At 42.3% G+C, this 24,237-nt stretch overlaps 1 protein-coding gene across 7 annotated transcripts in view; it reads left to right on the forward strand.

Moving 5' to 3' along the window:
* MAPK9 (mitogen-activated protein kinase 9) overlaps positions 1 to 24,237 on the forward strand; it is a 53,036-nt gene that overhangs the window by 21,059 nt on the left and 7,740 nt on the right. For 4 of the 7 annotated variants that reach the window (XM_064376612.1, XM_064376607.1, XM_064376608.1 and 1 more), the window contains exons 3-7: positions 2,143 to 2,272; positions 5,721 to 5,779; positions 9,334 to 9,472; positions 18,320 to 18,485; positions 19,983 to 20,054. In XM_064376612.1, coding sequence (XP_064232682.1) covers positions 2,143 to 2,272; positions 5,721 to 5,779; positions 9,334 to 9,472; positions 18,320 to 18,485; positions 19,983 to 20,054 — 566 coding nt within the window. Of the gene's footprint in view, positions 1 to 2,142; positions 2,273 to 5,720; positions 5,780 to 9,333; positions 9,473 to 18,319; positions 18,486 to 19,567; positions 19,640 to 19,982; positions 20,055 to 24,237 lie in introns of all 7 variants that reach the window. The other 3 variants (XM_064376611.1, XM_064376613.1, XM_064376609.1) reach the window with 1 other exon arrangement.

A 24,237-nucleotide genomic window follows, 5' to 3' on the forward strand; every position in this document is an offset into this window, starting at 1 on the left:
TATATTTATCATGTCCAGCATATTGTTCTGAAATATGTATACATTATAGACTAGCTAAATTGAGCTAATTAACATATGCATTACCTCACATACTTTTTAAAAATTTGTGACGAGAACACTTAAAATATACTCTCAGCAATTTTCAAGAATATAATACATTGTTATTAACATATTGCATAGTGGACCTCCTGACCTTGTTCCTCCTATCTAACTGAAATTTTGGACAAAAACTTTTGAGACCAAAAAAGTGTATCTGTTTTCAAATTTTATTTTTTTTCTTTTGAGACCTTGGGCAACAGGGTCTCACTGTGTCACCCAGGTTGTCACCTATCACTGCTCACTGCAGTCTTGACCCCTAGTCTCAAGCAATCCTCCCACCTCAGTCCCCTGAGTAACTGGGACTACAGGCATGCGCCACCACACTTGGTTAATCTTTGTATTTTTTGTAGAGACCAGGTTTCACTATATTGCCTAGGCTGGTCTCTAACTCCTGGGCTCAAGAGATCTGCCTGCCTCGGCTTCCCAAAGTGCTGGGATTATAGGCATGAGCCACCACACCTGGCCTGTTTTCAAATTCTTGAGTCTGAGAAATATGTAAATATAAATACATATGTGGGTACACTTATATTAATGACTTGTTTCACAAACAGATGTATCCTCATCATTTTATAATTTATATAAATGGCACAATTTGCATATGAGCGTATGAATTTACATACATATATAGACATACACATAATATGAACTGAATTAAAGTAAGATAGCTTCTTAACCAAATGCTACAGCATTCAGCTTTCAACTTCAAAATAGATTGAAGTAAGTTCAAGATTTTTGGTAAAAAGCATTAATAAAAGAGAATAAATGTAATCAATGTTATAAACTCAATAGAATAAGGAAATAGAAACAGTATTTAAATCAGTACTTAGGTTCTCAGGTGGCCTTTAGTAGCTGTTAACCCATGGTACTATTTAGTACCAGTTTAAAACCTAAAAATGTGCAGTCAGGCTACTTGATTTTTCATGTCTGTTTTCTGGAGGAAAATGAACACAGTATGAACAGGAAACCTGAGATGCTGCAAACACAGCCTCTAAATTTTATTCTTGCTATAGTAGTAGGAGGAGATATTTCTAAAAGGACTTTATATAGCAGTTGCTTACGTTACAGATTTTGTATCTTGGGCATTTACCATGAAGTGAAATGCTGAGTCTGTCCTGCAGACCCTAGCCTGCGGATGAAATGAGTATTCAGACACAGGTATGCAGTGTAAGAGCAGCTAGGTGACTGCCTGGCTCTTGTGGCCAGAGAGCAGCCCCAGAAGCTGCAGCTGCTTTCTTTTATTTAGGGCAGGCACAATGCCAAAGGCCTGGAGCAAACACAATCTGTAGGTAGTTAACATTTATTGTTCTCCAGGTGAGGGGATGTTCAAAGGTCAGGTCCTGGACAACTTCAAACAAACAAGCCTGATCAAGATAACTTCCCCTTTACTCACTTGCACTTACTTACTCCTCGCCCTCTGCCTCAGGGTTAGAGAACAACTGCCTTCAGCTATTCTCCCCTGGGGCTCCGCAAAACCTTCCAACCTTTCAGAAAGTTTGTCGTCCTTTCCCTATGGTTTTCCCCACCACTGTGACTGAGCCCCCTACACTGAAATTTTGGCTTGTTTTCTTTTTAGATGCTGTTGTCTGAGAAAATTTAGATTTATTGTATTCTTCTCATGAACTCAACCATTTCCTCTATTGTGATATTCCAAAATATACTTACATTTTAAGATGGGATAACAGTGACTTTTTTTCCAACTTCTTGTCATGTTTAAACTGAAGATTTCATTTCTTGACTGGTTTTATGCACTCTTTATTAAATTACCTGGTTTTGAATGTAATCTAAACTCTGAAAACTTGGTGTATGAAGGATTGCTGAACCCCATCTTAACTGTCACTGAAATGTGTGTCTGTAAAGGAGTTAGTCCATCCAGTAGTCTTAGCCAACTCACTCTGCTCTTCATATGTGCAAGACTTTGAATGTAAATAAGCAGATTTTTCCTTGTTACTCATTAAAAAGATAATATATCTAGTGTACATTCTGGCATTGCTATATTATCCAAAACCACTCTAATGGATTGTGTATTATGTTTCCTAATTCTAGTGCTGCATTTGATACAGTTCTTGGGATAAATGTTGCAGTCAAGAAACTAAGCCGTCCTTTTCAGAATCAAACTCATGCAAAGAGAGCTTATCGTGAACTAGTCCTCTTAAAATGTGTCAATCACAAAAATGTAAGTTATGTATATATTTTGTCTGTGTACTTTCATATTGTCAATAATGTGATAATCTTTAGGGTCTTCTGGAGATACAATGAGTTCAGAACTAGGATAAACTAAGGGTAAAAGTGGCTATTAACATATTATTTTTTATTGATAAAATTCTTCATAAACATTGAGGAAATTAAAGCTAGAAAGAGACATCATTATGGTGCATAGGAATTTAGGTCACTCAACTAAAGTAGGAGTATCAATTGATATTCTGTTTCTATAAAAGAGGAACAGTATTGACCTATCAGATTGAGAAACTAAATATTTTGTGGAAAGATGTTCTATAAGTAGCTTTTTACCTTGTATATAACATCTCAGTCTCAAATACATATTATTAGATGATGTTACATTTAGAGTAGCTATTGCTCCAAAGAAATCAAAGAACACTAAATTTTTAGGAGAAATAATGTTTCTAGAAAGTGAAGTTGTGCTCAGTCAAGCACATTGTATGTTCTACTAGTGGTAACTGAGCATTACCTTGATAAACTTGCCATGTTATACAATTATAAAATGTTAACTCTGGAAGGAGCTTTGGGTTTTTTTGTTGTTGTTTTTTTGTTTTGTTTTGTTTTGTTTGTTTTTTTGAGACAGGGTTTCATTCTGTTACCTAGGCTGTGATTCTCCCACCTAAGCCTCCCAAGTAGCTGAGATTATAGGCATATGCCACCATGCTTGGCTAATTTTTAAATTTTTTTCTAGAGGTGGGGTCTTACCATGTTGCCCAGGCTGGTCTTAAACTCCTGAGCTTCCTTCTTTTGAGCCTGTGCCTGGAGTTGGTTTTAATTTATTTCTCTAATGCATGCTTTATTTTACTTATCTATTTAAATTTTTTTCAGTTTACAAAAAATATGTATTATTTTTAAAAATTCAAACTATATTTTGAAAAAGCAAAAACTCCTGAATACCACCACCCACACATTACTAGCATCAACAATTTGGTGAGCATTCTTACGCATATGTGTGTACAAGTACATAAACAAGATTAATCAAGTTATTCTTCATCCTGCTCTTCTCCTCGTGCAACATTGATAGACCTCATATACTTTAATGAACATAGATATAAGCCAGTTTTTAAATGACTGCCTGGCGCAGATGCACAATAATTTATTTAAGAGACTGCCAGCCTCCTGTTATTGGATAGATTGTTTTGTTTCTCACTATTATAAGCAGTGCTGCAATGAACATTCTTATTCCCAAATTTTTGCACATTTGTTCAGGTGAATTTCTTGGCCAATATTGCTAAGTCAGAGTATGCACACTTCTGGTTTAATATATACTGACAAATTGATCTCAAGGAAGACTGTTAGTTTGATATTTTCATTAAGTGTATCTGAGAACCTGGGCACGTTGACTTCCATCTGTAATCCCAACTACTTGTGGGGCTGAAGCAGGAAGGTTGCTTGAAGCCAGGAGTTTAAGGCACACCTGGGCAACAAAACAAGGCCCTATCTCTTAAAAAAAAAAGTATTGGCCGGGCATGGTGGCTCACTCCTGTAATCCCAAGTACTTGGGAGGCTGAGGCGGAAGAATTGCTTGAACCTGGGAGGTGGAGGTTGCAGTGAGCCGAGATCGCGCCATTGCACTCCAGCCTGGGCGTCAAGAGCAAAATTCCATCTCAAAAAAAAAAAAAAAACCGATATCTGAGAATGTCTTTTACTTCAGAATCCCCCAGCACTACATACTGATTTTTTTTGTTTTGTTTTACTTTTGCCAATTTGATAGATAATAAATGATACTTTATTTTTATTTGTGAGGTTTTCATTTTTTTTTGGTAATTAAATTTTTATGGCCTTTGTCCATTTTTCTTTTGGACTACTGGTCTCTTCTGCATTTGTAGGAGGGTTTTTTTTAATATTAAAACTATTGCTCTTTACTTTTTTTTCCATTTGACATTATTTATGTTGTTGACCTACTGATTTTTTATCACCTATTTTTTGTTTGTTTGTTTGTTTGTTTGAGATGGAGTCTTACTCTGTTGCCCAGGTTGGAGTGCAGTGGCACAATCTCAGCTCACTGCAACCTTCGCCTCCTGGGTTCACACAATTCTCCTGCCTCAGCCTCCCAAGTAGCTGGGACTACAGGTGCGTGCCACCATGCCCAGCTACTTTTTTGTATTTTTATTAGAGACGGGGTTTCACCGTGTTAGCCAGGATGGTCTCAATCTCCTGACCTCGTGATCGAGGTCTCTCTCACCTGCCTCTGCCTCCCAAAGTGCTGGGATTACAGGCATGAGCCACTGTGCCCAGCCTTTTTGTTTGTTTTAATGCAATCAGATCTCTTAGGTTTCCTGTCATGTTTAGAAAAGGTTTTTCTATACCAGGATTATATAAATGTTTATCTATATTATGATGTTTTATCATTTCATGTTTTCGATTTAAAACTTTGTTCCATTTTGAGTTGATCTTGGTATAAAGATTGAAATATGGATGCAGTTTTATTTTTGTCCTTAACTAACCAATCACCATAATCCTATATACTGGATAATTCATCTTTCTCTCAGTCATCTGAAATAACTGAGGTTATATATTTGATGCCTAAGCCATTGGACTCGCTGTTTACATCATGAGGTCCGTTACCACACTGCTATAAAGAAATACCCAATGGGTAATTTATGAAGGAAAGAGGTTTAATTGACTCATAGTTCTGCTTGGCTGGGAAGACCTCAGAAAACTTAATCATGGCAGAAGACAAAAGGGAGGCAGACACCTTCTTCACAAGGCCTCGGAAGAGAGAAAAGTAAGGAGCAAAGTGGGAAGTGCTCCTTATAAATCCATCAGATCTCATGAGAACTCATTCACTATCACAAGAACAGCATGGGGGAAACTGCCCCCATGATCCAATCACCTCCCACCAGGTCTCTCCCGAGACATGCAGGGATTATGGGGATTACCATTCAAGATGAGATTTGGGTGGGGACACCCAAACCATGTCAGGGTGCCAGGATGGAGGCCTGCAGCAGGATCAGCTCTTTAACCCTCTTTAAGTAAACATATGATGCCATGAGGCCTTTCACCTTATCACGCCAAAAACATGAGCTTAGCCTTCATATTTCAAAACTTTTTAGAAATGTTTACGTAGTATTTAAGTTTTCAGAGTTAACACATTCTTTTATTTAGTGTTTTTTCACCTATAACTTCTACTTTTTTATGTTCAAAAATAGATTATGTGTTTAAATTCTGTAATAATTAAGTTACTAGGGACACATAAAAGTGATTTGATTAAAAGTACATCTTTTCTTTAATTGATGTTTAACTTTTTTAAATGCCATGTAATTGGTAAAAGCAGTAATCATAATTACTGAATTCTGCGGTGATTTTTTTCCCCAGTTTTAGTACATTACAATATTAAACCTAATTTTTGTAATCAAGTAGTCATCTGACGTATTGAAGTATAATTAATTTTCTCTTTTCAGATAATTAGTTTGTTAAATGTGTTTACACCACAAAAAACTCTAGAAGAATTTCAAGATGTGTAAGTATCATTTTTATTCAGTAATGCACTGTACATCAAAAAATGAACATCTAGAAAAGACAGTAACTGCTTTTTATACTTAGGAAATGTAGGTTTCAATACATTTTTGTGACATAATAGATAACTTTCTCTGTTGCAGAAAAATATTTAGAAAATTTGATGGTAATATTTAGTTATTTGTGCCTCATTGGTTATCATCTTCAAAACAGATAAAGGATGACTGGAAAGAATTCTTCAGAGCAGACAAGGATCACTAACGTCACTGCTGTGTTTTGCTGAATTATAAAATGTTTTTCTGAAGTCCCTCATAGCCAGGATTTTAGGGTTCGGGTGTTTGTGAGTGTTATTTGAAATGATGAAGTCACTAATTTTATTTAAGATTCTGTATTTGGGCCAGGAGCAGTGGTTCATGCCTGTAATCCCAGCACTTTGGGAGGCCAAGGCAGGCAGATCACTTGAGGTTGGGAGTTCGAGACCAGTCTGACCAACGTGGTGAAAACCTGTCTCTACTAAAAATACAAAATTTAACCAAGTATGGTGGCATATGCGTGTAATCCCAGCTACTGGGGAAGCTAAGGCAGGAGAATCGCTTGAACCCAGGAGGCAGAGGTTGCGGTGAGCCAAGATCATGCCGTTGTACTTCAGTCTGGGGGAAGAAGCAAGATTCTGTCTCAAAAAAAAAATTCTATTTGGCCGGGCTCGGTGGCTCGCGCCTGTAATCCCAGCACTTTGGGAGGCTAAGGCAGGCGGATCACCTGAGATCACGGGAGTTTGAGACCTGACCAACATGGAGAAACTCCGTCTCCACTAAAAATACAAAATTAGCTGGGCATGGTGGCTCATGCCTATAATCCCAGCTACTGGGGAGGGTGAGGCAGGAGAATCGCTTGAACCTGGGAGGTGGAGGTTGCGGTGAGCTGAGATCGTGCCATTGAACTGCAACCCGGGCAACAAGAGTGAAACTACTAAAAAAAAAGATTCTGTATTTCCAGAATCTTAAGTAGAATCATGTTTCTAACAGTGAAATGAAATATTAATCTTTTGAGAGGCATAATGTCCAACTTCATCCTAAATTTGTTGGTGTGTTCAGTCGTTAACAAATATCTGACTGCCCCCTGTGTGCTGGGCACTCTCTTGGACTTAGCATGCTTGGCTTCCCTGGAGGCTGTCAAGGAAGATAGATAGTCAACATGATAAATGAGGAAAGTGAGTATTCCATTAAAATGTGCTAAGTGCTGTGGACAAAGTGTCAAGCTTGGTCAGGGGATCAGAAGTGCTGGGGGTTGGGCTTCAGGCTGCAGTTTTAAATAAGGTGGCTGGGAAACGGCCTCTGTGAGTTGGTGACATGTGAAGAAAGCCTTGAAGGAGATAAAGAAGTTGGGGACACAACAGATACAAGTATCTATACAATACATACAAGTATCTTATTCCCCTATAGATACTTGGGGACAGGTAGAATGGAGATAGAAGGAACAGATAGGGCTCAGGACAGCTGTGGATGCCAGCCTGGTGTTTTCCAAGACCATCGAGAGGTAGCATGGCTCAAGAGGAGGGAGCAGGGGAAGAGAAGAGGGTGGACACTGTAGGACCTCTAGGCCCTTGTAAGGATGTCTTTGGCTTTAAGGCAAGTCAGAGTAAGTCTTAGCAGAGCAGTGAGCTCACCTGCCTTCTGCTTTAAAAGCATAACGCTGGCTTCTGGGTTGGTAACCCACTGTAAGGGGTGGGGACACGAAATACCAGTTACTGCTATTGCATCAGTTCTGGTAAGAGATCATGGAGGGTCCGTTTGGACCAGAGGGGCAAAATTAATGGTGAGAGGAAGAGATTGGATGCTGAAATGGTTCTAAAATAGAGCCACAGTATTAGCTGATAGATAAGATGTATGGTATAAGAGAGAGGAATTGAGAATGACACCTAGATTTTTGGCTTGAGCACATGAAGGATGAAGGAGCTCTCAACTGAGATGAGGAAGGCTGTGAGAAGAGCAAACTGGGTTGGGGGTGGGATCAGGAGTTCAGTTTTGGACATGGCTTCAAGATGCTTGTTGGACATCAAGGTGGAATTGGAAATAGGCAGGCAAAGGAATGAGCCTGGAGTTCAGGAGATAGGTCTGAGTTGAAGGTAGGCATTTAGGAGCTGATGGCCTATAACTGAGATCACCAAGGAGATGTGAGTATGGTTAGAGAAGAGAAGAGGGTCACAGACCAGTCCCTAGGCATTTTGACAGCAAGAAGTTGGAGATAGGACAGGGCAGGACCAGCTAGGATTGTAGGACTGGCCATTGGATTTAGCAGCATGGAAGCCATCATTGGCCTTGAGGAGGACAGTTTCAGTAGAATGGCAGCTGCACAAGCCTGATCCAAGTGGGATTAAGAAAAAAATGGGAGAAGCCTAGGTGTAGTAGATCACACCTGTAATCCCAACATTTTGGATGGCCGAAGGTGGGTGGATCACTTGAGGTCAGGAGTTCCAGACCAGCCTGGGCAACATGGTGAAACCCTGTTTCTGCCAAAAATACAAAAATTAGCCAGGCATGGTGGCTGTTTTTTTTTTCTCTTGTATTTAATTTTCAGTTCTGGGAGTCGGAGGCATGAGAATGCCTTGAACCTGGGAGGTGGAGGTGGCAGTGAGCTGAGGTCACGCCACTGTATTCTAGCCTGGGCAACAGAGTGAGACCCTGTCTCTAAAAAAAAATGGGGCGAGTGGAGGCCGGACCCGGTGGCTCATGCCTGTGGTCCCAGCACTTTGGGAGGCTGAGGCAGGAGAATCGCTTGAACCTGGGAGGTGGAGGTTGCAGTGAGCCAAGAGCCAGGATGCGCCACTGACTCCAGCCTGGGTGACAGCAAGACTCTGTCTCAAAAAAAGACGGGGCAGGAGAAGAATTGGAGATAGCACATGAAACACCTCTTTAGAAGTTTTGCTTGCAAAGGGAGCAAAAAATGGGGGAGTTGGAGGGTGGGGCCAAGTGTTCTTTTTGTTGTTTTATGATCACTTTTAAATATATATATATATATTTATAAATTTTATATATATATATTTTATATATATATATATATATATATATATATATAAAAAAAATACAGACAGACACACACACACATATGTAGTAGAGAGCAGTTTAGAGTCACAGCAAAATTGAGCGGGAGGTACAGCGTTCCAGTCTGTCCCCTGCCCCATATATGCAGAGTCTCCCCTATTATCAGCATTTGCCACCAGAGGGTACATGTGTTATGGTTGATGAACCATATGAACTTTGTAACAGCATGGTCGTAGGCTGGTAAGAAGGATTTCAGTAGCAAAAAATGTAAGAAGTAGGAAAATTTGTGTGTTTGAGATTCTATTTACTATGCTATAAAAGTTTTTTTTTTTTTAATTTTTAACTTGTAAGACATTAAGTTTACTATATATTATTTGGAAAATTTTTAGAAAGTTACATTGTACCAAGTTATCTTTACTTTAGCCAGTGCAGAGATAGTAAGTTATTGTTTCATGAAATTTAGTCATAAAGGAACTTTGGATAATATTCAAATACATAATGACCTTTTCTTCCTCAGGTATTTGGTTATGGAATTAATGGATGCTAACTTATGTCAGGTTATTCACATGGAGTTGGATCATGAAAGAATGTCCTATCTTCTTTACCAGATGCTTTGTGGTATTAAACATCTGCATTCAGCTGGTATAATTCATAGAGTAAGTAGTAATCTATGAATTTTATTTTTAAAAACAATCATTTGGTTGTCATAATCCTTTATATACAAAATAACATTTTAAAAAATTGTTGGTGTTGACAATCCAAATAAATGATGGAATCATGTTGTGTTTCAAGAGAGTCATTCTGGGAAGCGTCTGTGGAGCCGCGTGACCCGTCAGGCTAGGTAAGCTGCTGTGGACACAGCCTGAGTGAGCTGCCACTCTCAGTCAGATACTGCACAAGAATACATTTTTTTTCAACTTTTCATTTTAAAGTAAAACTTAGAGAAAAATTGTAAGAATAGGATGGAGAACTTCCAACTACCATCTATCTACATTCACCTATTTTTTTTTTTTTTTTGCCATATTTGAAATCCCATTTTTAATGAGCAAGGACCTTAGAGGCCAAGCAGTCAGTGAGATCGCTGCTTGAGAACTCTTTCTTAATTCATGACCCAAATATCTATTTCTCTTATCCTAAAATTCTGCCATGCCAGCTTCACTGCATCACTGGTGGGAGTGGCCTGGCCCTGCACTGCAAGGGTTCAGAGAGGGCCCGCGGGCTTGGCAGAGGCTGGGATTTGAATGACAGTGTGACTGTACTGTCAGAAAAAAACATTTAATAAACTAGGGAACTATGATATAATTCTCTCTAAGCTAATTTTACAAGTGTTTGTTAGTTTTTGACTTGTACAGCTGTGTAAGCGGACTATCATGATAAAGTTTTTTAAAAAACAACTAAAATATTGAGTGAGACTAGAGGCAGAGATCATATAATTTTAGCGGAAATAGATATTCTTAGAATTCCCTGAATTATTACTATACTAATTATATTAACAGATTGCCGTTAAATTTTATGTTCCAACAGCAAAAGGTCATATTTTTGCTGAACTGAAATCTGTGTGGGGAAGAAGCTAGTGCGAGACAAGAACAGTGGAGCCTGTTATTACAGAAATGAGCAGATAGGTTTTAGATGGTGGAGTGGTATTAATTTTTTCAGATCTCTTATGCCAGGAAAGATTTGTTCCATCACAGCTGGTGAAGCCCTCCCTTCGGGACAGAGCCCACTGACCCACAGAGGGCAGGCTTGCCTCCTTTCAGGCCTCAGGTCTGTGGCCCAAGGTCAGCATCAGGGATGGCTCTTGTCCTCCCAGGTCTAGCTGACAGCCTCCCATCTGCCATCCAGTGTACTGTTATTTGAAATATAACTTTTGCTGCCACCAGGTGGCCAGTTAAAATAATATGTTGGCAACTTTGCTTTAAAAATAGTAACACTAGGCTTCTGAATTAAAAGTAAAGATTTTCTGATATACCATTCTATTTCTTTTCCTGAAATTTCCACAGACCTTCATATAATTTAAGGCAATCTTAATATCTCTTAAATACATTTTATTAAATTCATGCTTTAGAATGATTTCCCAGATTATTAGTCTTACTACATTAGGCCTTATACATTTTATAAGGGGAAATGGTTTGCCTGACTTGTTCCCGCTTGGGCCCTGAGGTAAGTGAGAAACAATGGCCTCCTGTCACTGGGGACCTTGTGAGAGCTGCAGCTTCGGACTAGTCGGTCCCTGCCGCCTCTGTCAGATGAGGCCAAAAGAAGCATTTGGTATGCCCAGCACAAGGTTTAGAAACCTAAGAAGCCTTCAGAAAATTACCCCATTGCCATCCCTGCCTCCTACTCACCACTTCTCACCCGCCTGGCATCTTGCTGCGTGCTCCCTGTCACCTTGTTCCCTCCTGCTTCCCACATCCATGGGTCTGCCAGGCTCTCTCCGAATCTGTGTCCATGTGGGAGCATGATGCACGCTCACTGTGGGGAAGTTCCAAACATTGCACATGTGTATAAAGAAAAGAAGGAAACCCCCCTTGCCTCCTGCCCCCGCCATCCCACTCCTGCCCACATCCCAGGAGGGGAGGAGCCCTAAGTTAACTGTCTGTGTGGACTGCACCCATCGTTTGTCCCACCTGTAGTGCCATGCAGAGATAGACACACTTCTAATTTTGCTTATTAAAATGGTTTAATGCAAAACATAAATTTTAATTTAGTATTTGAAAGATAAAGTTTTGCCTATATCTCACCAAAGAATATACTTTACTTTATATAATTCAAAACACTAAATGAATGTACCCCAGCCTTCTGTCAGCACCTGGAGATGGCCAGTGAGAGCACACTGGTGCATGTCTTGCCTCACTCTGCATGGCACCTCTCTGTTTACTGATGTTAGCACCAACATATCTGTACTTATGTCCTTTTGAACTTTTATTCTTCAAAGACAGGATCATCTTGTATATAACTGTGTAGCAACTTGCTGAACAAGTAGCTTGGTTTGTTTATTTTTATCAAGGATCAAATAGTTCTATAAATATTTATGAAAAACAGATTCTGCCACCTCCTCCCTTATTTATCTCTCCCTAGAAGCAAACTCCTTCAGTTCATTTAGCTGATTATTTTGGGTATCATTTTCATATTGAAATAATATGCTTAGCTCTCTCTTCATTGATCTTTTCTCAGTTTGGGGCATAAGATGCTGATTTAGCCTGTTACCAACCCAGCCCTCACCCTAAGCCTTCCCCACCCTCCTCCTGGGCTGGCTGATGTGATGGTGTGTTTGGCTCATTGCATCATCATGATCATGTAAATGCTTGGCACAGCAGACCTTCCCCTTTCACCTTTTGGTCCCTGGAGTTAACAAACACTTATCTTTTATTTGTTTGAGATTTTTGTTTGTTTGTTTTAGGGGGGTAGTGTTCTATGTTCTTGTTGCTAATTGAACCCTAAGTCTTCTATCAGGCATCTAAATCTCTCAGTGCATGGAGATGTCTTGGGCATTTCGTTAGTTTTGTCTTCTCAGGAACCTTTCCTGCAGCCCTGTTCTCTTCTCTACTGGCTGCCCCTGCACCTGCTTGGAGGGGCTGTCCTGGGTCTCCCTTGGTGTTTTTCTGGGGGTTTCCTTTTTCTCCCTCCCATGTTGGATTCCCTGCCTGCCATCCTTGTCTCTCAGATTACCCCCTTGTTTTGGTGGGACACATCCTCCAAAAGCTTCCTAAAAATGGCGCAGGGGAAGAAATTTTTTGAGGCCTTAAATGTCTGAAACTCTATTCTGCCCTCTCACATGATGAGTAGTGTGGTTGTGTGTAGAATTCTTAGTTACAGATCAGTTGCGCTCAGAATGGTGGATGCAGTGCCTGGATCTAGCGTGGCTCCAGAGTGCCCTAGTGACATCTGATGACTAACCTTTTTTAAGTGCTCTGGTTTTGGGTTTTGGTTGGTTTTATCTCTGGAAACTTTAAAACTCAGTTATTTATTCCTTGATTCTAAAATGTTTTGATGTATGCCTTGATATGGACATTTTTTCATTAATTTTGCTGGACACTTGGCCTTCAGCCTGGAAGCATATGTTGTAGTGGTCTGAGAAATTTATATTGTTTCTTTCAGAATGTGCTCTTAACTCTATTCTTTATTCTTTTTCTCTGATGCATGAGTTAACTGGCACTCATTTACTCTTTTTTTGTTTGTTTGTTTTGAGATGGAGTCTCACTCTTGTTGCCCAGGCTGGAGTGCAATGGTGCAATCTGAACTCGTCACAACCTTTGCCTTCTGGGTGCAAGTGATTCTCTTGCCTCAGCCTCCTGGGTAGCTTGGATTACAGGTGCCCGCCACCACGCCCAGCAAATTTTTTGTATTTTTAGTAGAGATGGGGTTTCACTATGTTGGTCAGGCTAGTCATGAACTCCTAACCTCAGGCGATCTACCCGCCTCAGCCTCCCAAAGTGTTGGGATTACAGGCGTGAGCCACTGCACCCAGCTTCATTTACTCTCAAAAGTTCCTTTTTAACAGCATTCTGTTCTTGTTGCATGGATGTACTATCATCTCTGAGGATAAACTGTTTTCAAAGGGTTTTATTATTCCCTGCATTGTCTTTCTCTACCCAGAGTTTCTTTTTTAGGGTGTTAGGTCCCTCCCTGTCACATGAAAGGCTTTCCCCAAATGTCTGGTTGGATCATGTTTAAGACTGAAGCATTAGGCCAGGCGCAGTGGTTCACACTTGTAATCCCAGCACTTTGGGAGGCCGAGGCAGGTGGATTGCCTGAGGTCAGGAGTTCGAGACCAGCCTGGCCAACATGGTGAAACCCTGTCTCTACTAAAAATACAAAAATTAGCTGGGCATGGTGGCAGGCACCTGTAATTACACCTACTCGGCAGGAGAATCACTTGAACCCAGGAGGCAGAGGTTACAGTAAGCCGAGATCGTGCCATTGCGCTCCAGCCTGGGCAACGAGAGTGAGACTTTGGCTCAAAAAAAAAAAAAAAAAGAACGAAAGATTGACACATTAAAGGCTGACTGGAAGTACTGAGAGAATGGGTGGATTGTTAAAGAGTGGGTATCTCTTCGGCCACAGGCAGCCACAGGTGTTGCTCTGGGCACCATTTAGTTTCTCTGGAAAAGGCCCCTCCAGTCCCTTGGTGAAGAGATGTAAGCCTGGCTGATGGAGTACAGGGCCATGGGGTGGGGCTGGGCTTCTCACATGGGAGAGCACAGACTCACTGAGCGACCCTGTCCCAGACAGGCTTCATCATACCTTCTCTATTGGTACCCACAGGTCTGTGCATGCTGCACCTGTGGCCCTACACCTAGCAGCTGAGCATCAGTTTCTCTGCGTAACGGGCCAGCAGGAGTGAGGAAGGAATGGAGCCTCACTTCTGAGATGGAGGTGGGGATCTGGGACATCTACCTGTTCCATACCTGGACTTTCAATAAAAAGAAAACTCTTCAGAATGCTGCTCTTGCCTCGTTCCACCTCCACAGCACCTGTGGTTCACTTGCTGAGCCTTTCCTGAGTGTCGTGGTTGAAATTGCCTTGCCGTGGCCATTTGTGGAGGTTGGCATTCCCTTCACTCTGCCATGGCATTTGACGTGGGCCTGCAGCTTCCCATCCCCATACAGTGGGGGCTTTTCGTGGGCAGTGTCAGCATGCCATGGTGGGTTAGACAGGCAAAGGACTGGATGGGAAGAGGCCTGTGTGAGAAGGAAGGGGGAGCACCCGGAGGAGGCAGCGAATGCCAGTCAAACACAGTGCAGTCCTGGCCCTCAGAGGGCTGAGGTCCAGACTGAGGTGCAGCTCTGAGGGCCTCCAGTGTCACACAGGAACAGGCCTACCTCAGCACCCCTGCCTGCTCAGACCCTGGCTGAGGGCTCTGTGGGAGGTGTGCCGTGGCAGGGACAGAGGATGGGTGCCAACACTGCACTGGGCCATCTGTCACTCTCATTCCTGTGGCGGGAGACTAAGGAGCGCGTTTCTCTGGCCCCCACAGTCCACCCTGGCCACCTCAGGTCCACTTCTCCACGTAGGTTGAGAGTGGCTTTCCTGTGGCGCCCATGGTTCTCTCTTCCTCAGGGGAAATCTGGAAGACAGGTTAGTGGGACCCTCTATAGTTCCTGTCACTGTGGTCTCTCTGCTGCGTCTCTCCCTTATGCTTTCCTGTTATTCATACCCTTAGCTCTCACATTGGCAGAGCTCTGGCTTACCTGGTATGTGTCCCAGACCTTCATTCCTAAGCCATCTGCGTCTGGTGGCTCTCAGTGGGCCACAGGGTCTCAGGCTACCCAGTGGGCATCTCCCCAGTCCTCAGTGTGTGGCTGGAGCAGATGTCCTTGGCAGTTGGAGTAACCCCCACATGAGTTCCTTGGCCTGCAAGTAAGAGTCATCACAATGGGAAGGCCAAATGGAAACCTGAAACTGCCCCCAAGATAGTAAATCAAAACAAGATCACACCCTGCAGGGCTGGAGGTGGGTGGAGGAGATTGGTGCCACCATGGAAGCCTCAGCGGAGTGGGAACAGTGGTCTCTCTTGCATCCCAGTCTAACTCACTAGTCCAGCCCTTGAAGAAACTTCATGGATTCTGTTGAATGACTCTAGACAGCCACAGGCTTACTGCCTTGGCAGTCCTTGCTGCAGCTGCTTTGTGGGTCGAGGTGCAGTTGCTGGAGCAGATTAAAAAGGCCTCAGGTCCAGCATGTTGACTGGGCAAATGCACCCTCCACACTGATCAGGAGAGAGGCCCAAACAGCGCCCATACTCATGCAGGCTGTAAGTGAGGTTCTCTTACAGCTTTGTTCTAAGCCTTTGCTAACGTTCCCACCCTTCCATAACACGGCCAGAAGAGACCTGGTCCCACAAACCCCGCAAGCGAAGGAGCCATGATAGTGCTTGGGTTCTTCAGGTTTCAGTGTCCACTTAGAGCTGTGTCCATTCATCCTTAGAATGCCTGGCTATTCTCCTTCCCCAGTGGAAGGCTACCTGTGGGGAAGGACCAGGGAAGGCCAGACAGTGGACATCTGTCATGACGTGCTCCCTCCTGGAATACCTCTCAAGCAGTGGGTCTGGATCCTGGAGTCAAACAGGCAGTGGAGGAGGCCAGCACCTGCCCCACTTGTGCTGTGGGTGCTGTGGGTGCCCTCACTGCTGCCCATAGGACAGCGTTGGGCTCCAGGCTCTTTGGGAGCCCAGCCCCAATCCAGGCATCACTTGGATCTTGGCATTTCTCGTTTTCTTTGTTCTGGGTGATTTTCAAGACTTGAAGGGGCAGAACTGTGTTTCCTCTTTTTGTCCTGAAATTGAAGTGAGGTGTTGGGAAGCTGCCTCAGGTTGTATTTTGGGGGTGACTGGAGAGGGTCCCAGGGTACGGGGAGACCTCTAGGAGCCCTGTGACCTCCTTAGCCACCTACCCACTGTCCGCACAGAGCACTCACACAAGCTTGTGATTTTATCATCATGGTCTTCCAGCAGATGGCAGTGAAGTGTGCTTTTCTAACCAAATCAGTATGTGATGTCAGTTTTTTGACAGGTGGCAGTGTCTTCAGATGAGCGTGTTTTCTGGCACACTAGGGTTCACAGAGCTGGCAGGCATCCTGTAGAGATGGTTCTGCTGCTGCTTCTGTCCTTGGTAGAACTAGGCTGTCCTTGTCATCCTTGCTCCTGCAGCTGTGCTGTTAGTTCTGGGTGAAATGGGCTTCAGGGCCTGCTGGCTGGTGAAGTGTGTGCATTTCACACTTCAGAAATCAGCCTCCTGGAGAGAAAGTACCCACTGCACACCCCCTGTGGCCTGAGAAGGTGCCTCTTTCTGCCTCTCCCGCCATCACTGAGGCTGCTTGCTTTCCGTGGCTGCCACAAAATAGACTAAAAATGGGCATTCATTTTGGGTTTTAAAAAAGATTTTTGTGAGATTGGACAGTATTTTATCTGTTAGTAATTTGTGTTCTAAAATGCTTGTTCTTAACATATTCTTTGATTTTAAAAAAAAGGAAACGAGAAGCAAATTGGTTCATTTGGTCTTAGCTCCATGACCGAGTCCTCACAGCGGAGAGTCCCTGGTTGGACTTGGGCTGCTTCTCCCCTGGCTTTCCTTCATGCCGAGCAGCAGCCCGGCTTCTTTCTCTCAGGCCTCTCTGGGAACTGGGGGTGTCTGCACAGTACCCTGAGATGGAATGGAGGGGCTAGGGGCTTCTTTTTGGGGTCAGGTAGAGATTGTCACTGCATTTTTAAACATTATATATTTATAATTTAAATTTTACAGAATCTAGGAAGCCTAGAAGTAGAGCATTTAGCAGCATTGAAATGTAATTATAACTGTTGTAAATATTCAAATGGCTTCCTGCTTGCCCTGATAACAGTTCCACAGCCTTCACTGAGGCATACCTGCAACCCCCTTGTGGCAGTTTTATGGAACCTGAAACTCCCCATGTAAAGTGTCCTCAGGCTTTACCCTGTGTCGGTGGCTTGGCAATTTGACATTGCAGGTACACATTTTATACTCTTGTGAAAAGAATGGATATGAGTTGTTTACAAGTCGCAGTTTCTAGAGTGAGTTTGCAGGCAGAAGTTGCCAGGCAAAAGTCAAATTCCTGAGTCCTAAGGAAGGAGGCTAGGGTGGTGGATCAGCAGGAAGAACGTCCCTTAGTTATAAGGGAAGAGGTTGCAGAAGTTGTGTTAAGGTTTTGCGAGTGGGGTGGAATAGGATGCATGTCTTCATTCAGCGTACACTATCCAAGTGGTAGGGGTGAGAAGACTTGAGGTGGATGATCATGGAATTGCTCTTCCAAGGAGAGAAAGAGCCATGGGAAGATTCCAGGGTTAGAGGATTCTAGGCCTGTGCTGTCCAGTATGGCAGCCACCAACCACAGGAAGCTGTAGAGTACTCAGGATGTGGCCATGCTGCAGTTGTCAAATACATATTGGACTTCAAAGCCTCAGTACCAAAAAGAGAATATAAAATATCTCAAGGTTTTTCTGATGTTGATTACATTTTGAAATGATAATATGGATATATTGGGTTAAATAAAATATATTATTAAAATTAATTTCACCTATTTCTGTTCACGCTGTTGAACATGGCTACTAGAAAATGTAAATTATACATATGGTTCACATTATATGGCATTGTCTATGTAACAGCACTGCCCTAGACTGGCAGTGAGCATGAGGACCTTAGCAGAAAAGAATCAGAGTATTGGGGAACTGAAGTCCAGGCGTGGAGGATGGGACGTGTGGGTGCATGGATGGAGGGTAGACAGGGTAGCCTGAGGGCCTGCAAGTCCACAGAAAGGACAAAGGAAGGCCATGAAGGTTTTCACTGGGAGTAAGGGGTACCATCTGACCTCTTTAGACTGATTTATTTTAGTTTCAATTTCAGAGTAAGATTTTTCAAAATTGTTCCCAAATCCCAGAGTTCAGTTTACTCCCTACGCTCTCACACTGGCTTCACAGACCCTTACGGATATGAAGCAGTTTATTTAGCATGCTCTGTTCTTTTTACTGATTTAAACTATTTCTTTCCTAGGATTTGAAGCCTAGCAACATTGTTGTGAAATCAGACTGCACCCTGAAGATCCTTGACTTTGGCCTGGCACGGACAGCGTGCACTAACTTTATGATGACTCCTTATGTGGTGACACGGTACTACCGGGCACCTGAAGTCATCCTGGGTATGGGCTACAAAGAGAATGGTGAGTACAGCCGGGACTGGAAGAGGCTGGGATGTTTAGAAATCGCTCTAGTGGTGGTCCTGAGTTTTTTCTCTCTCCTTTGAACCATATGGTGTAGACCATGGGGACTGTTACATGTAGAATAGCGTGATCCAGAGATAATAAATAATTAATTGTGTTTTTCCATCGGTTAAAATCATTCTTTTAAAATTAGTATTTTGAACTTTTTATCAACATTTAATCTACCTATAGCCAAGTGTGCAGATCCTGAGTGTGCAGTTCAGCTGATACGAGCACACCTACAGGACCAGCAGCTCTGGCCTCCCCATAGCCCCTCCTCCTCGCAACCCACGAAGCTGGCCAATCTCCTGATCTCCAGCACCATGGATTGGCTTTTCTTGTTGGTTTTTTGATATAAATGGATTAATACATGTTCTCTTTCATGTAAAATTGGTATCTTTTTACATCAAAATTTAGCTTATTCTAGCAATATCAAAGCTCTTTGAAACTTGGCTTTTAGCAAATTTGATGAAAATAACTAAATCACACTTATTTTTTATTATTATTATTGTTAACAAATATTTGGTATTTTCTCAACTTATTTTAAAAAAGACTGAAAGTTTAGCCAGGTCATCAGAAACAAGTTTTACTCCAGGTTTATCTTGCTGCATTGTAGCATGTGCTCCCACCCTGAGAGGCACAGCTTCATGTGCTTCTTGTGGAAGGGAGAGAAAACTAGATCCCCTGTTCACTTCTCCCCTCTGCCCACCAGCAGAGCACTTAGAGGGCTCTGCTATCTGTCTGAGGCCAGGGGGACCAGCATGGCCTCACAGATGAGGGTGGGAAGTCTGGGCCCCTATAGCAGGGTCACACCTGCAGTCCTGCAAGCCAGCCACTGTGTGCTGCCTGTTCCCCCACTGAGTGCTGCTGCCTTTCTGATAGGGCAGTCTAGAAAATGATCTGCTCATTTGGTGTGGTGTCAACAGTGCACAAAAGCTCCTGCTGGCAAGCTGGTGACATTTACTGGGTTTGTCTCTGGGAGGGGGTTTGGAGAAAAGAGATGTGGGACTGTAGCTGGTTTTTAATCCCCTGGTGTTTGGTAGTGGACATCTGGTCTGTCGGGTGCATCATGGCAGAAATGGTCCTCCATAAAGTCCTGTTCCCAGGAAGAGACTGTATCCTTCACAGGGGACCTGGCACTTGGCCATGGAGGCTGGGGGCAGGGTGGGCATGTGACCCTGAAAAGCTTTGTGTTCACAGGCACTTCTTGTTTCTGGTTTTTTGTTTGTTTGTTTTAAGCTCTAAAGTATTGGACTCTTTGGCACTAAAACCCCAGATTGCTACAAACTGAAGGCTAAAATAGAGGTCAGCAATCATTCATATTGTGTAAAAAGTTCACCCTTAGCTAGCAATTTATTTTTTCATATTTGTGTGTTTAGTGCACTGTTAGAATTCCTTTTCCTCACCTTTGTTTTGCTCATGGCACTTCATAATTTTATCATTTCATTTTATTTTCAGTTGATATCTGGTCAGTGGGTTGCATCATGGGAGAGCTGGTGAAAGGTTGTGTGATATTCCAAGGCACTGACCGTATCCTTCCCCGCGACCTTGGCCCCGCCATGCTTTCCATAATGTCTCAGGCAGCATGACCACCTGCTTACACGAGCGCTCACGAGGACAATGTCGTAATCCACTCCAGACTGTGTTCTAAGGGGGGCTTTATTATATTTGTTAATTAGTGTCACACACCAACTGTCAGTTTTATACTTTATTTTTAACTTGACTACCTGTAACAATTTTGAGACTTAGAGTTAAGTTAAACCAATTATATTAGCTCTTAATTTTATCAAAAATAACTAGACATATAGAAGAAATTATTTACTCTTTGATAAGTATATTCTGATAGTTAAATGAAAATATTGTATTATTTAGTTTATTCCATTAATTTAACTAGGAAAGACACTAGCTAAATTTAATAGGCTAATGTGCTTGTGTGCTGTAATTAAATACTATTTTGTTAGTTATTGCTATGCACTGAAATACTTTTCCCCAAAGTAAGAACTGAAGCACATTACAAAGGATCTAAGTGAAAGAAATTAAAATGAAAATTTTGTGAGGAACAATATGTTAAACTTTCTTGTTTGTTACTGCGCTGACATTTTGTAGAATTTTTTTAAAACAAATCTGTCTGGTGGGTTATTTTGTGACACGCTGGGGAAGTTGAAATAAATGGAAAACGGAAAAGATGAACTCATACTGTAGTCAGCAAGTCATATTAGAGATACAGCAGAAAGGAGATTAACTAATCATTAAAATAGCCTTCTTTCCTCATTTGCCATTCTTCCATCCTTAGTATTTTTTACCCTAACGTGGTTCTTCACATCTTCCCTTTTTCATTTGTGTTCTAACCACTTAGTTTTTCATTAGTCTTTGACTTTGTTTTCATTATGAAGGTTTAAATTGGTCTCCATCCTTAGGCAGATTGATAGTTGCTTTTAAGGAAATCAAGCTCTGTAGTCAGTGTTTGTATGTATTTTAGGAAAGTAATTTCAGATTTTAATAATTTTATCAGGATGGTCTCCTTATAATATAAATTCTTCACAACACAGACTTGGAATGAAGATGTTCTTATTTCTCTCATTTACCTTTCTTTACATTTTTATATATCATAGATTATATATCAAGTTAAATATAGTATTTTATTTGTTCTAGGAAATTTTCTAGCAGTTTCCATAGCCTTAACTCAGATTCACTTGTTTCAACCTATAAATAAGGAAGTCTTTATTTTGCAAGTTAACTTAATTAAAAAGGGAAAAGTTGAGGAATCAAAGGGCTAATAATGTAGAAGTATCTACTTAATGTTCAGTTTGTCTCAATTCTTATTCATTTTGTGCCATTCCTTGTTTTATTAAGAAATGTTTTCCTCAAAAAGTACAAAAATGAAAAATGTGAGTACATTTTGGTGCATTTTAGTAAGTAACTTGAAATTCCTGCTTTACATATTAACATTAATGTCATTAATTAATGGTGTTATAAGGTCACCTAATGTTATTCCCAAAAGTCACACAGAGTTTAACATTATTTTCTAAAGAAAATTTTGCCAACTCTTTAAAATATTAGATTGAAATTTGGGAGATAGAAAAAAGTTGCAGAAATCAGACTGAGGGTCTCAGAGATTTGCTTTACATTTGTGAGCTGGGGTAAAAAAGGAATTCCTGTCCCTGCCCTGACCTGTGAGAAAGAGAAAGCTTTCGCCAGACCACCTTGGGCCCCAGCTCAGACTCCTCCCCTTCCCAGCCATGCATCCTTGAGAAATTCAGGGCCTCTCTTGAGCCTTGGTTTCCCCTTCTGTAAAATGGGAGACCTGTGGTCTGCCTGCAGCATCACAAGAGTTAGACAACAAAGTCCACTGGGCTTGCCAGAATTATCTTTCCCCTTCCCCTGTCCCTCTCATCTGTAGGATGCTGGGGTGGGGGCCTCTCAGGGCATCTGTGGGTCTTCTCACAACTGGTTTAGTTTTTAGTCCTTTATCATTAACCCAGCAGATATTTCTCTTGCCTGCCCATTTCTGGGTGACTAATCTGACTTAGGTGCAAAGAGGCTCCCCCTAGCTGCTGATTTAAGGGTGGTTCATCAAGGCAGGGCAGAGCAAGAGACCAGAGCAGAGGCTGCCATCATCCAGAGGAGAGGCGGAGGCCCCCAGCAGGCTGGTAGGGGTGTGCCCAGGGAGATAGGCTTGTACTCTGCATCTGCTTTGAAGCTGGACCCTTCAAGGAGCCTTGCTAGGGTTTGGAGATGTCTGTTAGACAGTGGAATTCAGAAGCCAGGTCTGGGATAGAGAGATCAGAGTGGGTGTCATCCATCTGTCAGTAGCCTTGAAGCCTCAGGACTGGTAGCGAGCGCTTGCAGGAGAGGAAGAGACAAGGACCCAGGACTTAGCCCTCTTGAGGTTGAAGGAGAAAAGGAATAGGGAAGGAAATGAAGAAGGCACTCCAGTGACCCCTCCTCCTAGAGACCGTGACTGAGGGAGGCTCATTCACATGAGGTGAGGACAGAGGACTGGCTGCTGGACCTCGTGATGGCTGCTGGCAGCCATGATGGGCACAGCATTTATGGAGTGGAGGGAAGAAAGCCTGATGGGAATATGTTTGAAGAAAATGAGAGGCTGGGAATTACACACACAGTATAGGCAGGTCTTTATGGAAGTTTTGCTGCAAATAGGAATAAGAAATGGAGTGATAGCTAGTGGGGGCCAAAAGAAAGCAGTTGCTGTGTTTACATAGGAGAAAACACCGTCAATTATGAATGGTGATGGAATGTGCTGGTAGAGTGCAAAATGTTGCTGACGTCAGAGAAGGAAGAGTTGAGGAAGCTCATCTTTGAGTACGCACGAGGGTTAGGGTCTAGAGCTGGGCAGGCTTGGTGTAGCGGGGAGCCCAGATGGTTGCTATGTTGCAAATGGCACACGGATGCTGGGTGGATGCATCCTGGGGAGTCTGTGGGAGTGAGTATGTGGAAGAGGTATCAAAAGTATAAGGCAGGCCGGGTGCGGTGGCTCACGCCTATAATCCCAGCACTTTCGGAGGCTGAGGTGGGCGGATCACTTGAAGCCAGGAGTTAGAGACCAGCCTGGCCAACATGGTGAAACCCTGTCTCTACTAAAAATACAAAAATTAGCGTGGTAGCAGGTGCCTATAGTCCCAGCTAATGGGAGGCTGAGGCACAATAATCACTTGAGTCCGGGAAGCAGAGGTTGCAGTGAGCCAAGATCGCACCACTGCACTCCAGCCTGGACGACAGAGTGAGACTCTGTCTTTATTTATATATATATATAAAATATATGTATATGGAAGAAGGGAAAAGTATGAGACAGTTTTCACATTTTGGCTAAATAGGTAAATAAAATGTGGGCATAATTCTGATTTGACGGTATGTATGAAATAGGAGTACGGAGAATTTGCTAGTGAATTGAATGCCAGAAACTCATTTCCCAAGCAGGTCTTTGGACATATAACATTTTGGAAGAACTGAGTTCATGTACCTGTTCACTAGGTTATTTCATGGTGATGTAAGTTCATTTTTCTAAGACATGCCTCAGTGACCACTTTTTTAAGCTGCTATTTATGCTTTTTTTTTTTTCTGGCTTGCATTCTCTTCTGTAGTTGAGTACAGTTTCAGTATCACTTTCCCACATGCAATCCCAATTATCCCAAGCCTGACAAGTACCCTGGGAATAGGCAAAGCTGGTATTGTCTGCAAAAGGAAATGGGCCCCCAAGGAAGCTTGACTTCCCCTGACACCCCATGAGTGTTTAGTGCAGAGTTGAGTCTGAAACCCAGGTCATGCACTTTGAAAGAAAATAAAATGCATTACCTAGGTACTGCAGCCAGGTCTGGGATAAAAACCTGGCTATCCCAGACCTGGGATGGTTGGGAAGAGTCAATTCCAAATAAAACAATAGCATTTGAAAGCTGTCACTAGGTTCAGTCTAAGCATAGTTGGTTGGTTCCCCAGCTGTAAACTGAGGAGATCAGATAGGTTTCTCTGCAGGTTCCTCAAGATCCTCTGTTCTTTAGAGGGCTATGAATGAATCTAAGGTAGCATTGGTATGAAAACTGATTTCAATTTGCTTATGTAATGTTTATCTAATTTCATGTTTAATCATTTTTGCCATAGGTATTTTAGTTATAAGATAAACTTTATTTTGAACTAGAGTGGGAAGGTGTATAGACTTCATTATGTTGACTTAATAAACTGTGATCATAGTTTATAA

The sequence above is a fragment of the Aotus nancymaae genome, unplaced genomic scaffold (genome assembly GCF_030222135.1).
Source record: "Aotus nancymaae isolate 86718 unplaced genomic scaffold, 86718_ANA_hifiasm-v0.15.2.pri h1tg000015l_1, whole genome shotgun sequence".
In the NCBI taxonomy this organism is placed as follows: Eukaryota; Metazoa; Chordata; class Mammalia; order Primates; family Aotidae; genus Aotus; species Aotus nancymaae.